The sequence below is a fragment of the Triticum aestivum genome, chromosome 4D (genome assembly GCF_018294505.1).
Source record: "Triticum aestivum cultivar Chinese Spring chromosome 4D, IWGSC CS RefSeq v2.1, whole genome shotgun sequence".
NCBI lineage: Eukaryota > Viridiplantae > Streptophyta > Magnoliopsida > Poales > Poaceae > Triticum > Triticum aestivum.
This window is the reverse complement of record NC_057805.1, coordinates 468,369,637-468,383,022: the sequence shown is the minus strand read 5'-3', so window position 1 is coordinate 468,383,022 and position 13,386 is coordinate 468,369,637. Positions and strand designations below refer to the sequence as shown.

Sequence of the window (13,386 nt, the reverse complement as noted above, 5' to 3'; positions counted from 1 at the left end):
CCAAACGTCACAACGTAACTGGGTGATTATAAAGGTGCTCTACAGGTGTCTCCGAAGGTACTTGTTGGGTTGGCGTATTTCGAGATTAGGATTTGTCACTCCGATTGTCGGAGAGGTATCTCTGGGCCCACTCGGTAATGCACATCACTATAAGCCTTGAAAGCATTGTAACTAATGAGTTAGTTGCGGGATGATGTATTACGAAACGAGTAAAGAGACTTGCTGGTAACGAGATTGAGCTAGGTATTGAGATACCGATGATCGAATCTCGGGCAAGTAACATACCGATGACAAAGGGAACAACGTATGTTGTTATGCGGTTTGACCGATAAAGATCTTCGTAGAATATGTGGGAGCCAATATGAGCATCCAGGTTTCTCTATTGGTTATTGACCGGAGACATGTCTCGGTCATGTCTACATAGTTCTCGAACCCGTAGGGTCCGCACGCTTAACGTTCGGTGACGATTTGTATTATGAGTTTATGTGTTTTGATGTACCGAAGGTAGTTCGGAGTCCCGGATGAGATCGGGGACATGACGAGGTGTCTCGAAATGGTCGAGACATAAAGATCGATATATTGGACGACTATATTCGGACATCGGAAAGGTTCCAAGTGATTCGGGTATTTTTCAGAGTACCGGAGAGTTACGGGAATTCGCCGGGGAGTATATTCGCCGGGAATTCGGAAAGGTTACAATTGATCTCTTGATCTCTTAGTCGTGTGCGGTGCCCCCCTCCACCATATTCCACCTCGATCATATCGTAACGGTGCTTAGGCGAAGCCCTGCGTCGGTAGCAACATCATCACCGTCGTCACGCCGTCGTGCTGACGGAACTCTCCCATGAAGCTCTGCTGGATCGGAGTTCGCGGGATGTCATCGAGCTGAACGTGTGCTGAACTCGGAGGTGTCGTACGTTCGGTACTTGGATCGGTCGGATCATGAAGACGTACGACTACATCAACCGCGTTGTGCTAACGCTTCCGCTTTCGGTCTACGAGGGTACGTGGACACACTCTCCCCTCTCGTTGCTATGCGTCACCATGATCCTGTGTATGCGTAGGAATTTTTTTGAAATTACTACGTTCCCCAACAGATGGGGCGAAGGCCGAGACGGCCCGAACACAGACGAGCCGACGCTGGAGAAGCCGGCCGCCGCCGCGGGCAGATCCGTCAACCACCGTGAGGCCGCCACGACACCGGGAGAGCACGTCGGACCTCCCCACGCCGCGGCCCACGTCCGAAGCAACAGCCATGCCCGGCTGCTACCCTACCCGCGTCGCCCGGCGAGCTCCAAGCGCCGGAGCCGCCCGGCACGCACCAACGGTTCCACGCGCCGCCGGCCGGCCCCCAACGCCAGATCCGGCCGGATCCAGCAAGAGACCGGCCGCGCGCACACACCCCCCGCATCTCCACGCCCTGGCCAAGTCCAGCCGGTGCCCAGCCACCCCACCGGAGAGGAAGAACCCCGGTTGCAGCACCACCACCTTAGAGGGGCCGCCGGTCGCCCCTGCAGCCGCCAACCGCCATCACCCGCCGGATCTGGGCAGGGGGCGCCAGATCCGCCGCCAGCACGCCCCCGGGCCTCCAGAGCCCCACCAGCCGGAGGGGGGAGGAGGAGAGGAGGCGACGCCGACAGGTCACCAGGGGGCGAGGCGGAGGAAGGAAGCCGGAGCAAAGGCAAGCCGGCGCCCGACGCCACCGAGCAGGGGAGGCCGCCCCGCGACGTCCGCCACCCGCGCGAGGGAGAGAGCCGCTACGCGGCCTTTGGCCGGCGACGCCACCGGCGACGGCGAGGGAGGGAGGAAGGGGCAGAGGGACGGGGGCGGCGGCACTAGGGTTCCCTCCCAGGGGCGCCCGCGGGAGCGCCTCGAGAGGGGGGAGGGGGGAATCCGTCAATGTAAACTACAAAGCGCACACACAAAACGGATTAGATTAAGACTAGTTGTTAGACTTAGTTTAGTGAGCCTAACCATGCGGTGGTAATAGGTTTGCGCATGTTTTATAGGGTGCGTTTAGAGAAGATAATGTTTGCTCTTTTATAAGCCGCAGAGGTATGCCACTTGACGGAACCACCCGTGCGTCGTTTTGCATGATTCTTTCAGATGACACCTCTATCACCCTGCATTTATCCGTGCACAACAACATATTTTAATGACCAAAACAACACTTACAGATGACATCGCCGTGTTTTGTCTACTCGACCGGTTGGTTTGACGCGACCGTCGGCTGACTGCAGTGCAAGTTTGAACGGTGGTTGTGGCTGGCCGAGCCATGCTCCCAAATGGCGGGAAAAAGGGCAGCAGCTCACCCCCTCTCTCCCGCTTTACTCCTCATCGACAAGAGCCACACACGGTAAGCTTCCCAACGCCAGCTCCATTCCATCAGATTCTTCACCGGCGAGTCCCAAACTTCTTATCAAGACGAATGTGCAGATCTGCTCACGACTGATCTACTTCTGCTCCGCCGATCACCAACTGCAGATCTCGGCGCCGCCGGCTTCGGAGCTGAAGCATGGATGACGACGGGCTGGGAAAACCTCTGCTTGGACGTGAGAGTCTCAGCACCCAAGACATTGATCTGGTAAGTCAGGTACATTCAGTTAGGATATATACTGCACATTAACTTCATTCTGTGGAAATGTGGTTCATGCCAATGGCGTGTCTGCAGGGGAACCTGCCCCTCGAAGAAGTTTTTGAGCAGCTGAGCACGTCTCGATGTGGTCTCTCCTCAGCGGATGCCGCGGAGCGGTTGCAGCTGTTCGGCGCTAACCGACTGGAAGAGAAGCGCGTAAATTCATCTTCCCTGCTAGTTACTTGCTGTTTTTCTGGAAGATGTACCTCTTGTGAATTCCTCATTTTTATTTCTGACAGGAGAACAAGGTTCTCAAGTTCATCAGCTTCATGTGGAACCCTCTGTCCTGGGTGATGGAGGCAGCAGCTGTGATGGCATTGGTCTTGGCAAATGGGGGTGTAAGTGAAGTACTATGCTATGTCCTGTCACCAATTTCAGTCAAGAAAATCTCTGGAAAAAGTAATCTGTTTTTCAGCAACAAAAGAGAAGTGGTAGATTAATAAGGCGTTCACCTTTTCTCTCTCCAGAGTCAGGGTCCTGACTGGGAGGACTTTGTGGGAATCGTCTGCCTTCTGATCATCAACTCGACGATCAGCTTCATCGAGGAGAACAATGCCGGGAATGCCGCGGCTTCGCTCATGGCCCGCTTGGCGCCTAGAACAAAGGTTGGTACGAGTAACAATGTAACATGAAAGTTGATGGTTGCCTTGGTTTAATCTGATCTTGACGTGACTGTTTATGCATGGCTGTGCCTGCAGGTTCTTAGAGATGGGCAATGGCAAGAGATGGATGCCTCTGTATTGGTACCCGGGGACATCATCAGCATTAGGCTTGGTGACATTGTCCCTGCAGATGCGCGGCTACTCGAGGGAGATCCTCTCAAAATTGATCAGGCAATCACACTTACTGCATATGCCATTCACGCCAAAGATATCAGATTGTTCTGTCAAAATGATTTGGTCTCCTTCTGTTTCTTACCATCTTGTAGTCAGCTCTCACTGGAGAATCACTTCCTGTCACCAAAAGGACCGGCGACCTAGTGTTCACTGGTTCAACTTGCAAGCATGGTGAGATCGAAGCTGTCGTCATCGCGACCGGGATCCGCTCGTTCTTCGGGAAGGCGGCTCATTTGGTGGACTCCACAGAGGTTGTTGGCCATTTCCAGAAGGTGAACCATCATTACTACATAATGTGATCACATGTGCTAAGCATTAGTTGCAGAGAAATGTCTGTGGCGTGAGCTGAATTTTTCTATTGGAAATTTCAGGTACTTACCTGCATAGGCAACTTCTGTATCTGCTCGATTGCGGTGGGGGTGATCGTTGAGGTTATCATCATGTTCGCGGTCCAGCACCGGTCGTACCGGGAGGGGATCAACAATGTGCTTGTTCTTCTGATCGGAGGGATACCGATCGCGATGCCGACGGTTTTGTCGGTCACGCTCGCAATAGGTTCTCATCGCCTATCTCAACAGGTGTGTCTGGATATTGCCATCACCTTTCTTCAGTTAACAAACAAATGTGTACTCCTAATACTATAATATCACTGAATTTATTCTGAACTTTGCAGGGTGCCATCACCAAAAGAATGACAGCCATCGAGGAAATGGCCGGAATGGATGTTCTCTGCTGCGACAAAACTGGGACTCTCACTCTCAACCATCTTACCGTCGACAAAAACCTAGTCGAGGTACTTTCTTACCTTAAAAGAAAGAGTATATTCATCCTGAAAATTCTGAGATATATTTATCAGCAGTGTAAGACTTGGCATGCACGCTGATCCATCCTTGTGGTACAGGTTTTCAGCGGAGGAATGGACAGGGACATGATCATTCTGTTGGCTGCAAGAGCATCAAGAGTGGATAATCAAGATGCAATCGATATGGCCATCATAAATATGCTTTCTGATCCCAAAGAGGTTTCTGAATCTCTTCACTTGCTTTGAGCCTGCACACTAATAAAGGGTCACAAATTTTTTACCTGCTCTTTCCTCAGGCACGCGCAAACATTACCGAAGTTCACTTTCTCCCGTTCAATCCGGTAGACAAGAGGACGGCCATAACATACATTGATTCTGGCGGCAACTGGTTCCGGGTCAGCAAAGGTGCTCCTGAGCAGGTTCTCCCTCTGCCTTACTGAAGAAGTTCATCACTGTATCTCATCAGTGATGCTGACTGCCATCTTTCAACATGGGACTTACAATTTACAGTGTTGAACATCTGATCTGATGTTGGTCATCTTACAGATCCTCAACCTGTGCTTCAACAAGGATGACATCGCCGAGAAGGCGCAGCGGGTCGTCGACAGCTTCGCGGAGAGGGGCCTCCGTTCACTAGCAGTTGCTTACCAGGTATTCCTTCCTAGTGACATACATTCTGAATTCTGAAGGCCAGTTTCAGTTTCTGCTGGCGAATGTACACTGTTGCATTCTGAATTCTGAAGTACTACGCCGGATCGCCTTGATGCCTGAGATCAGGAGGTCCCGGAGAGATCGAGGCACGGCGATGGCGGGCCGTGGGTCTTCTGCGGCGTGCTGCCGCTGTTCGACCCGCCGCGGCACGACAGCGCCGACACCATCCGCAGGGCCCTGGACCTGGGCGTGTGCGTGAAGATGATCACCGGCGACCACCTGGCGATCGCCAAGGAGACCGGCCGGCGGCTCGGGACGGGGACCAACATGCACCCGTCGGCGGCGCTGTTCGGCCGCCGCGGCGGCGACGAGGGGGCGGCGGCGGCGGTGGAGGAGCTGGTGGAGAGCGCGGACGGGTTCGCGGGCGTGTTCCCGGAGCACAAGCACGAGATCGTGCGGCTCCTGCAGGCGAGCGGCCACGTGTGCGGGATGACGGGCGACGGCGTGAACGACGCGCCGGCGCTGAAGAAGGCGGATATCGGCATCGCGGTGTCGGACGCGACGGACGCCGCCCGGGCCGCCGCCGACATCGTGCTGACGGAGCCCGGCCTCGGCGTCATCGTCTGCGCCGTCCTCACCAGCCGCGCCATCTTCCAGCGCATGAGGAACTACACGGTGCGTCTGGGCCCTCCATGCCACGCCATTGCCAGCACCACAAATGTTCAGTTCGGTTACTGGGATTTGCTTGTGATGATTTCTACCTTGCCGATGCAGATCTATGCCGTGTGCATCACCATACGAATAGTGGTAAGAACGCAGCAGCAAATCAATTAGCATGATTATTAATCCGGTAGTAGCAGTTCCAGTGATCTTCCTTCGTATCTGACTCGTATGGTTGCAGGTTGGGTTTGTTCTTCTGGCGTCGATATGGGAGTACGACTTCCCGCCATTCATGGTGCTCATCATAGCCATACTCAACGATGGTAATTAATGTAGCAGCATCTCTGAACTTTACCATGCCAAGTTTCAGACCATATACTGAAACATACAGCCTGATTAAAATGCTTTCATCAGGGACGATCATGGCGATATCCAAGGACCGGGTGAAGCCGTCGGGGAGCCCGGACAGCTGGAAGCTCAACGAGATATTCGCGACCGGGGTCGTCATCGGCACCTACCTCGCGCTGGTCACGGTGCTCTTCTACTGGGCGCTCACCAGAACCACGTTCTTCGAGGTTACCACCAGAAACCCAAACATCCAAGGCTGAACCGATGAACATCTCTTTTAACCACTGAGATGGTTCTGAAACTGCTGCAGTCTCACTTCGGGGTGCGGTCGCTGAAGGGCGACGCGGAGGAGGTGTCGTCGGCGGTGTACCTGCAGGTGAGCATCACCAGCCAGGCCCTGATATTCGTGACCCGCAGCCGGGGCCTCTCCTTCCTCGACCGGCCGGGGACCCTGCTCGTCTGCGCCTTCGCCGTCGCGCAGCTGGTGGCGACCCTGGTGGCGGTGTACGCGGCCGTCGGCTTCGCGTCGATCAGCGGCGTCGGGTGGCGGTGGGCGGGCGTCATATGGCTCTACAGCCTGGTCTCCTACCTCCCGCTCGACCCCGTCAAGGTCGCCGTCCGCTACGCCCTCAGCGGCGAGGCCTGGAGTCTGCTCCTCGACCGGAAGGTACGTTCTTCGGCGCGCCTGTCACAGGCTCCGTTCATGCATGTCTGCACCTGTTGATTCACTCTCTTCAGGCTGCGTTTGCAAGGAGGAGGAGAGACTACTACGGCGAGGAGGAGCGGCGGGGGGCGGCGCTGTCGGCGCGGCGGGCGCTCTCTGACCATCTCCTCAGCAGCAGGACGCCACGCTCCGCCGTCGCAGAGCAAGCGAGGCGGCGCGCCGAGATCGCCAGGTACAACAAGATCACAAGGTTTTGCTCCCGTGGATAGTGCAATGCTACTGAAGACTCGTAGCAAAGGTTACTGAAGAAATGTATGGCCTTTTGCTTCCTTAGCAGGCTGGGAGAAACGCACTCGCCAAGGGCGCACCTCGAGTCTGTGATGAAGCTCAAGCGCGCCCGGTCGGCTCACTCCGTTTGATGATCTGCACAAGTTGACTGTGGAACCTTTGTTACTACTCCGACTAATGTGTTTTTGGCCTGAATACATACATACATATTCCTAGTAGTGTGTCATTACTAAATAAATAAGGGAGGGTGCATCATTAGCTTGCTGCAGAGATTTGGTGTGAACAGGTTCAGTAATAGTATGGCTAATATCCAATGATCTGATGACAGTGATTCCTCTCTTGAAAATCACCAAACCTGATCCCATGGATATGTTTATTTGGAGCATCTGTACATAAGTCCTAACAGGATGACACCAAGATGCTGACTTGTGGACATGACACAGCCAAACAACACTAACACTTGGGTATAATAAATCAGGCGAAACCTGTGTGATATGTACTGACAGAACCGGAAACCAATTCTGCTATGTTCCTCCACTCTTCTCTCGGCCAGGCTAGGCGCTAGAAGAAATAAACAAATACAATCTCAGGATGCTGCGATATCAGGGGATATATTAGAAGGGCTGGTTGTGCTTCCATCATATGAAATCCTGGTCCTGGTCATCGCCTCGGCGGGAAGCATCGCCGTCGAGCATCTTCTTCGTCATGTTGGCCCTCTGCACGAGACGGACCAACGCCTGCACCACCTCCGACATCGGTGGCCTGAATTCTGGCTCAGCCTGAAAAAAATAGTTCCAAGGCTCCGATGTTATTTATTTACTCCATGTATGTTTGGTTTTGTATGCCAAATTTGCTTTAGATGGTTGAGTGAAGTCCTCTACCTGGACACACAAGGCGAGCACGTCAGCGAATCGGGACAGAGACTTGGCAGGGTACAGGCCCTTGAGCGCAGGATCCACCATCCTGTCCAACGCATCGATGTCATGGAGCTGGGGAGACGCCCACCGCACGAGTGACTGCTCTGACCTAGGCTTGGAGCTGTAACGCAAACAGTCACGCGATCACATCTCGGATCATAAATTGCTAAATTTGTAAACATGCCCTAGCCGAAAACTGGTCATGGCTAATAAGAAGGTACCTTTCGAATGGTTTGCGTCCCGTCAAAAGCTCTAGCATGACGACCCCAAAGCTGTAGACATCGCTCTTCATTGTGTACTGGCCAGTCATGTCCACCTCTGGGGCAGTGCACCCGGCACTCTGTTCTGCTGTCTGCAGAGGTTTATTTGGTGGTGGACATTAGGCAATCATTATGCACCAGAATGTGTAAAATGCTAAGCTAGAATTGTATATAGTTCATGCATATCATAATAATCTATAATACATAGAAAATAGCTTAGCAAGCCAAGAGCTATTTGTTTACTGAGTTCTAAAAGCATGCAACTATGCAAGCAATCCTCTAAAATGGGTCTTGGAGTACACTGAACAGACCTGGAACTCAGCATCAGGAATAAAGCTTGCAAGTCCAGCATCTGAAACGTGTGGGTTGTATTCTGAGTCGAGCAGAATGTTGGATGACTTGAAATTCTTGTGAACGACGGATGGAGAACATACTTCATGAAGATACCTGCAAATTATATTTACAGTGGGATGGTAAGGCATCTACAAATGATATTTCGGAACAAACATATATGTTACAATAGATTATGTAATGAACAAATCATTGTTGGAGAATATTCTTGAACCATTCAGTCAATACTACGTGACAATGTCTTACTAAAATGTTGCACTAAGAAAACATGTAGAAAAGACATGCATCCAAAAGTCCAGATATAATTTGCGAAAAATGCTTCCGGCAGCACATGATATGGACAGGACAAGCATGTTAATTACTTAAATTGACTATCATTGACCAAAAGATGATAAATTAGTATTTTGAACGCTAGCAATAGTCACTCAGCTTGTCCAGTTAGATCTGGACACACAAGACACGACATCATACCAACCAGATCAACATATATAGTTCACTGCCACTTACTCCAGTGCACGGGCAGAGCCTAGTGCGATCTTAATGCGGGAGTTCCAGCTAAGTGGCTTGCTGTATTCGTCTGAAAGATGAAGTAGATCATGAAGTGATCCGTTCCTGTGGAAATCATACACAAGCAAGTGTTGTCCATGTTCCATGCAATAGCCCACAAGCTCATTGAGATTCGGATGGTGCAGAATCGAAATGTTTGAGACCAGTTCAACAAAGTCTTCAGATGATTGGAATGGTATTACAGTACAATCTAGTTTCTTCACGGCCAAAACCTGAACAAAGTAAACAAGAACAGTAAGCGACATATATTTAAATGGCTCAATCTTCTGTTTTTCACTATCTAAATACATTTAAAGAAGGGCAAAAATACAATATCAGGAGAAGGTATCATTAAGCGCCAAAAGAACATCCAAATTATGAGGGATGCTTCTATGCTCCTTCGTTCTTCTCCATAACAAGACTGATGTTAATATGTTATGCTTGGAACACATAAATCCTGTCATAGATCAGTATAATTTCCACCCTTTCACTAATGTGAAGATCATGCATAGAGGAAATGTTACGGCAAGGACCTATTGCAGACATGTTACCACATGACTACTTGAAACCCCTGTTGCGAAGGCTTTAAGAATACAAGTAAAGAAAACATTCATGTGCTTTCAGAAATATACGGAACCAGCGATCAGATGTAATACCTTTCCATCGTTGAACTGTGACCTGTAGACACGTCCAAAAGTACCCTCTCCAACAAGGTTGTCCATGCTGAAGCTATCTGTTGCTATTTGTAGATCTGCAACTGAATAAACAACTGCCTTTATAGGTTTTGTACTGCTTTTCCTTGCGACGGGTTTGCTTGAGAAGTCATCATCATCATCGAATGACTTGTTGCGTTCAATCTTGGCAGGTGGCTTCAGACCAACTGAAGCAGGGGAAGCCAAAGAGTCCACATCTATTGTGGTTGACTCTTCAAAAGGCTTCGTGTCTGCAGCAAGCGTAGAAGCAATCAGTCACAAGATTAGCCAACTAGAAAAAACATCTCTCTAGTATGATAAATGTCAAGCTAACTGACCTTTAACTTCGTTTGAAGGGAATGAAGTGAATGGCTGGTGCTGTTCAAAGTGCTCTTCCCTTTTAGATTTGCGCTTCCTTTTTATCACAAAAAATGCAATAATTGCTCCGACGACCAGCAAAGATATGACAATGCCCGCTACAGCTCCGCCACTTATTCCAGACTTTCCATCAGAAGATGATGAACCATTGTCTTTTTTAGCTGGGCTCTTCCGACGGTTTGAAGGTGGAGCTGTAAATGGCGGTGGCGGTGGAGCTGGTCCCGTAGTCCAAGAATTACCATCAGTCCTACTCATAAGCGCCATATTAGTTTAGGATATACCTCTCTAACAATTGCACATTAGAAAATCAAGAGACTCACTGTAGACTATTTATCTTCTTAAGCTGACTAGGAATCCAACCAGTGAAGCGGTTATTTGCAACATTCCTACAGGTAAGCAAGATATGAGATGATGATGCATATGTAAATAAATCATCGATAAATTTGATGTTGGTTACTTACAGATCAGAAAGGGGAAGATCAGCTAGGACATTGATAGAACCGGTCAACTGATTGTTCTGCAAATATCTGAGAAGTACCAAGACAGGGTTAGATACTTAGATGCATGGCACTCTAATAGGATATGTGGATAGAGAATGTGACTCCATTTCTTACAGAGTCTTAACACTTGACAGTGAACTTAAACCTTCTGGTAGGTCACCAGTAAGAGAATTAAAGGAGAGATCCCTGCATCACATTGCACATGAAAATAGTAAGAGAATCGAAACATCTACTCCCTCCGTTCCTAAATATAAGTCTTTGTAGAGATTTCACTATGAACCACATACGGATGTATATAGATGCATTTTAAGTGTAGATTCATTCATTTTGCTCCGTATGTAGTCCACCTAGTGGAATCACTAGAAAGACTTATATTTAGGAACGGAGGGAGTAGAACATGAACACGAGGGAGGGAGGGAGGGAGAGAGAGAGAGAGAGAGAGAGAGAGAGAGAGAGAGATTTTACAATACAAGTTAAGACACATCTGATAATTCACATAAAAAATGTACTCACACTGTTGTCAAGCTACCAAGGTTGGAAAATACGTCGGTCATTTTTCCTTGTAACTGGTTATGGTTAAGATTTCTGCATACACCAAAAAAACTTCAGTTAGTCCTACTAGATGATACAAACTCCAAGGCGAACGATTACATCTGGCTGCAAAGATACCCACAAATACTTAAGATTATTCATCGAGAAAATCGAGTAGGGCAACTCTCCACCAAACTGGTTTCCTGCGAGATTGCTGCAAAACAAGAATCCTTTAACAGCTAGAGACAACAACAGTTGAGAAAAAATAAATCAAGTGTGTGACTTCATCTGAGGAACTTACAGCCTCTCAAGCTTAGCTGTGGGGAGATTGTACTGTATCGCTTGTCCACCACCAAGGCTGTTTTGGCTCATATCACTGCATGATTTTTTTAAGATGATGGTTATCAACTGAACTCCCACAGCAAACAAGGTTGAGCATAAGATTTTAAGTGTGGGTGCTCACATCTCGACCAATGAACTCATGGTATTCATATTGTAGCCCAAATTCCCGGACAGCCCCAAGCTTGGCAGTTTGCTGCATCATCAAACAAAGGAAAATATGCTAAGAGGGAGCAAGAACTGAACACGGTTTAGCAACCTATTTTTGCTTCACTAGACTCACATTGCTGTAACCGACGATCCTGAGCAAGTGATGCCCTGCCACGATTCCCCGCAAGGGTCACCGCCGTTCACTTGCCAGCCTTTGAGCTGCCCAGGAGAATTCAAGCTAGTGAAGAGCGTGTTGAGAGCAGTAACTGCATGTAAGACAGCGACGAGTTACTACAATAGACAGGGATGTCACTAAACAAGAATGTTTCATTTGTAATCTGAAATAGCAGGATATATATCTATCTATGCACGGATTATATTCAAACATCATGAGGACTAAAGGCGGTAAATAGAACACAAACAAAAACTGGAAAGGTAATCTAGTGGTGAAGAGCAAATCAATCGGACCCACACAACAGCAATTTCCATGATCCAGCTAAATGCAAAAAAAAAATTTATGGAGAAGGTAGTGTCACATCTAGAAGGTAGGTGGGAAGAAAACGACTTTAGCTTCTTAGAAGGAAAATCTAAACCAAAATCCATCCAATGTTTTTCTTGTGCTCAGAATCACTCCTTCATAACCTACACAACTATATCAAGATTCAAAGAGTAAGAGAAAGAATCCCTAGCTCAAATTACTCGTCAAAGTTATAAAAGAAATGTGCTAGCACACCACCTAATAATAGCTGGAGTAGGAGGGAAAAACACAAGTAGCAAACTAAAATCAGCCAATCGCCTGCTTTCACAACCAAAACTATCAGAAACAAAGGAGGAGGGAGGGGGGTTGATATAATGGACCATGCCTAATCTAAACTGCCGGATTCACACATCATCTTGTTGGCACTGCAGGGGGCGGATCCAAATTCCAAATCTAGGCCTCTTGCGAAAATCCATCCAGCGCATCAAAAGCCAATAAGCAGAAACATGCGGGGAAAGCATGAGCGGGAGAAGCCAAGATTCGGCTACAAGAAAGCAGTCCAATCATCTATCTCGCCATTCCGAAAGAAAAGGCTGAATCTAGCCGTTCGCGGCTCCCACGAGCAACCCCATCTGGCTGGCGGCGCAAGCACTTGAATAACACAGGGGGGAAGAATGGACGAGACCCCTCGCCTTTCCCCCTTGCTAAAACCATCTACCAGAGCTGTACTACAAGACTAGAAAGCAGGCAAGAGAGGGGGGGTTTGTTGTAGGTTCTTGATAACTCACGGTCAGTGGCGTCGGTGGTGGCGGCGACCAAGATTTGCGCCCGGGGCCAGACGGAGCAGCAGCAGGCCAGGAGCAGCAGCGACGCCGCGCCCGGCATTCCGCCACCCCTCCTCCTCGTCCCCATCTCCCGCCCGCACCAAATGCCCTCCTCCCTCAATGCAGAGGGGGTGGGGACGCGCTTTGGTTGCTGACCGAGAGAAGCTCTCCCCACTCTCTTTTTGGCTCCTCCAATCTCCAGGCGAGTCCGGCTGACTGATTGATTTGGTTTATGCCGTCGTTGCTGGGTGGCTCCCCCCTTTTTCAACCCTCCGTGCGCCCGTGTTCTTGAACCGAGCAACAACGGAAAGCAGCACGGCAGCAGCTGGCACCGGACCAGGTGAGGTGAGAGGAGAGTGGGGCGGATGGACGGGCGGAGACGGGACGAGAACCCCGTTCGCTCCCCGGGTCTCATGAGGTCACCGGGGGCATTTTGGGCATCCAGCGAGGGCGGGACCCGCTCAGCCAGAGAATCCGGGACAGCTTCTTCAAGAGTGGAAACACGTCTTCGGAATGAAAACGCCAGAGATGAGATT

At 49.8% G+C, this 13,386-nt stretch overlaps 2 protein-coding genes across 2 annotated transcripts; one reads left to right on the top strand and one right to left on the bottom strand.

Moving 5' to 3' along the window:
- The first annotated feature begins 2,461 nt into the window (after positions 1-2,461).
- On the top strand, positions 2,462-7,175 carry LOC123098689 (ATPase 10, plasma membrane-type). Its single transcript, XM_044520743.1, has 17 exons — positions 2,462-2,584; positions 2,672-2,791; positions 2,875-2,973; positions 3,103-3,240; positions 3,334-3,468; positions 3,564-3,743; positions 3,843-4,049; positions 4,145-4,264; positions 4,373-4,492; positions 4,570-4,692; positions 4,820-4,924; positions 5,051-5,731; positions 5,826-5,907; positions 5,999-6,159; positions 6,243-6,599; positions 6,671-6,828; positions 6,934-7,175. Exons 1-17 carry the CDS (start codon positions 2,516-2,518, stop codon positions 7,013-7,015), a joined length of 2,937 nt encoding a protein of 978 aa, XP_044376678.1. The 5' UTR covers positions 2,462-2,515; the 3' UTR covers positions 7,016-7,175.
- A 48-nt stretch (positions 7,176-7,223) lies between these two features.
- On the bottom strand, positions 7,224-12,851 carry LOC123098688 (protein STRUBBELIG-RECEPTOR FAMILY 6; the record flags this gene model as incomplete). Its single annotated transcript, XM_044520742.1, is given in 16 exon segments — positions 7,224-7,663; positions 7,766-7,922; positions 8,023-8,153; positions 8,373-8,508; positions 8,920-9,191; positions 9,615-9,901; positions 9,989-10,275; positions 10,349-10,414; positions 10,490-10,555; positions 10,643-10,714; positions 11,042-11,113; positions 11,202-11,273; positions 11,361-11,435; positions 11,523-11,594; positions 11,682-11,814; positions 12,815-12,851. Coding segments are annotated over 16 exon segments (2,076 nt in total), but the record flags the coding sequence as incomplete, so codon positions are not given.
- Positions 12,852-13,386: the final 535 nt, after the last annotated feature.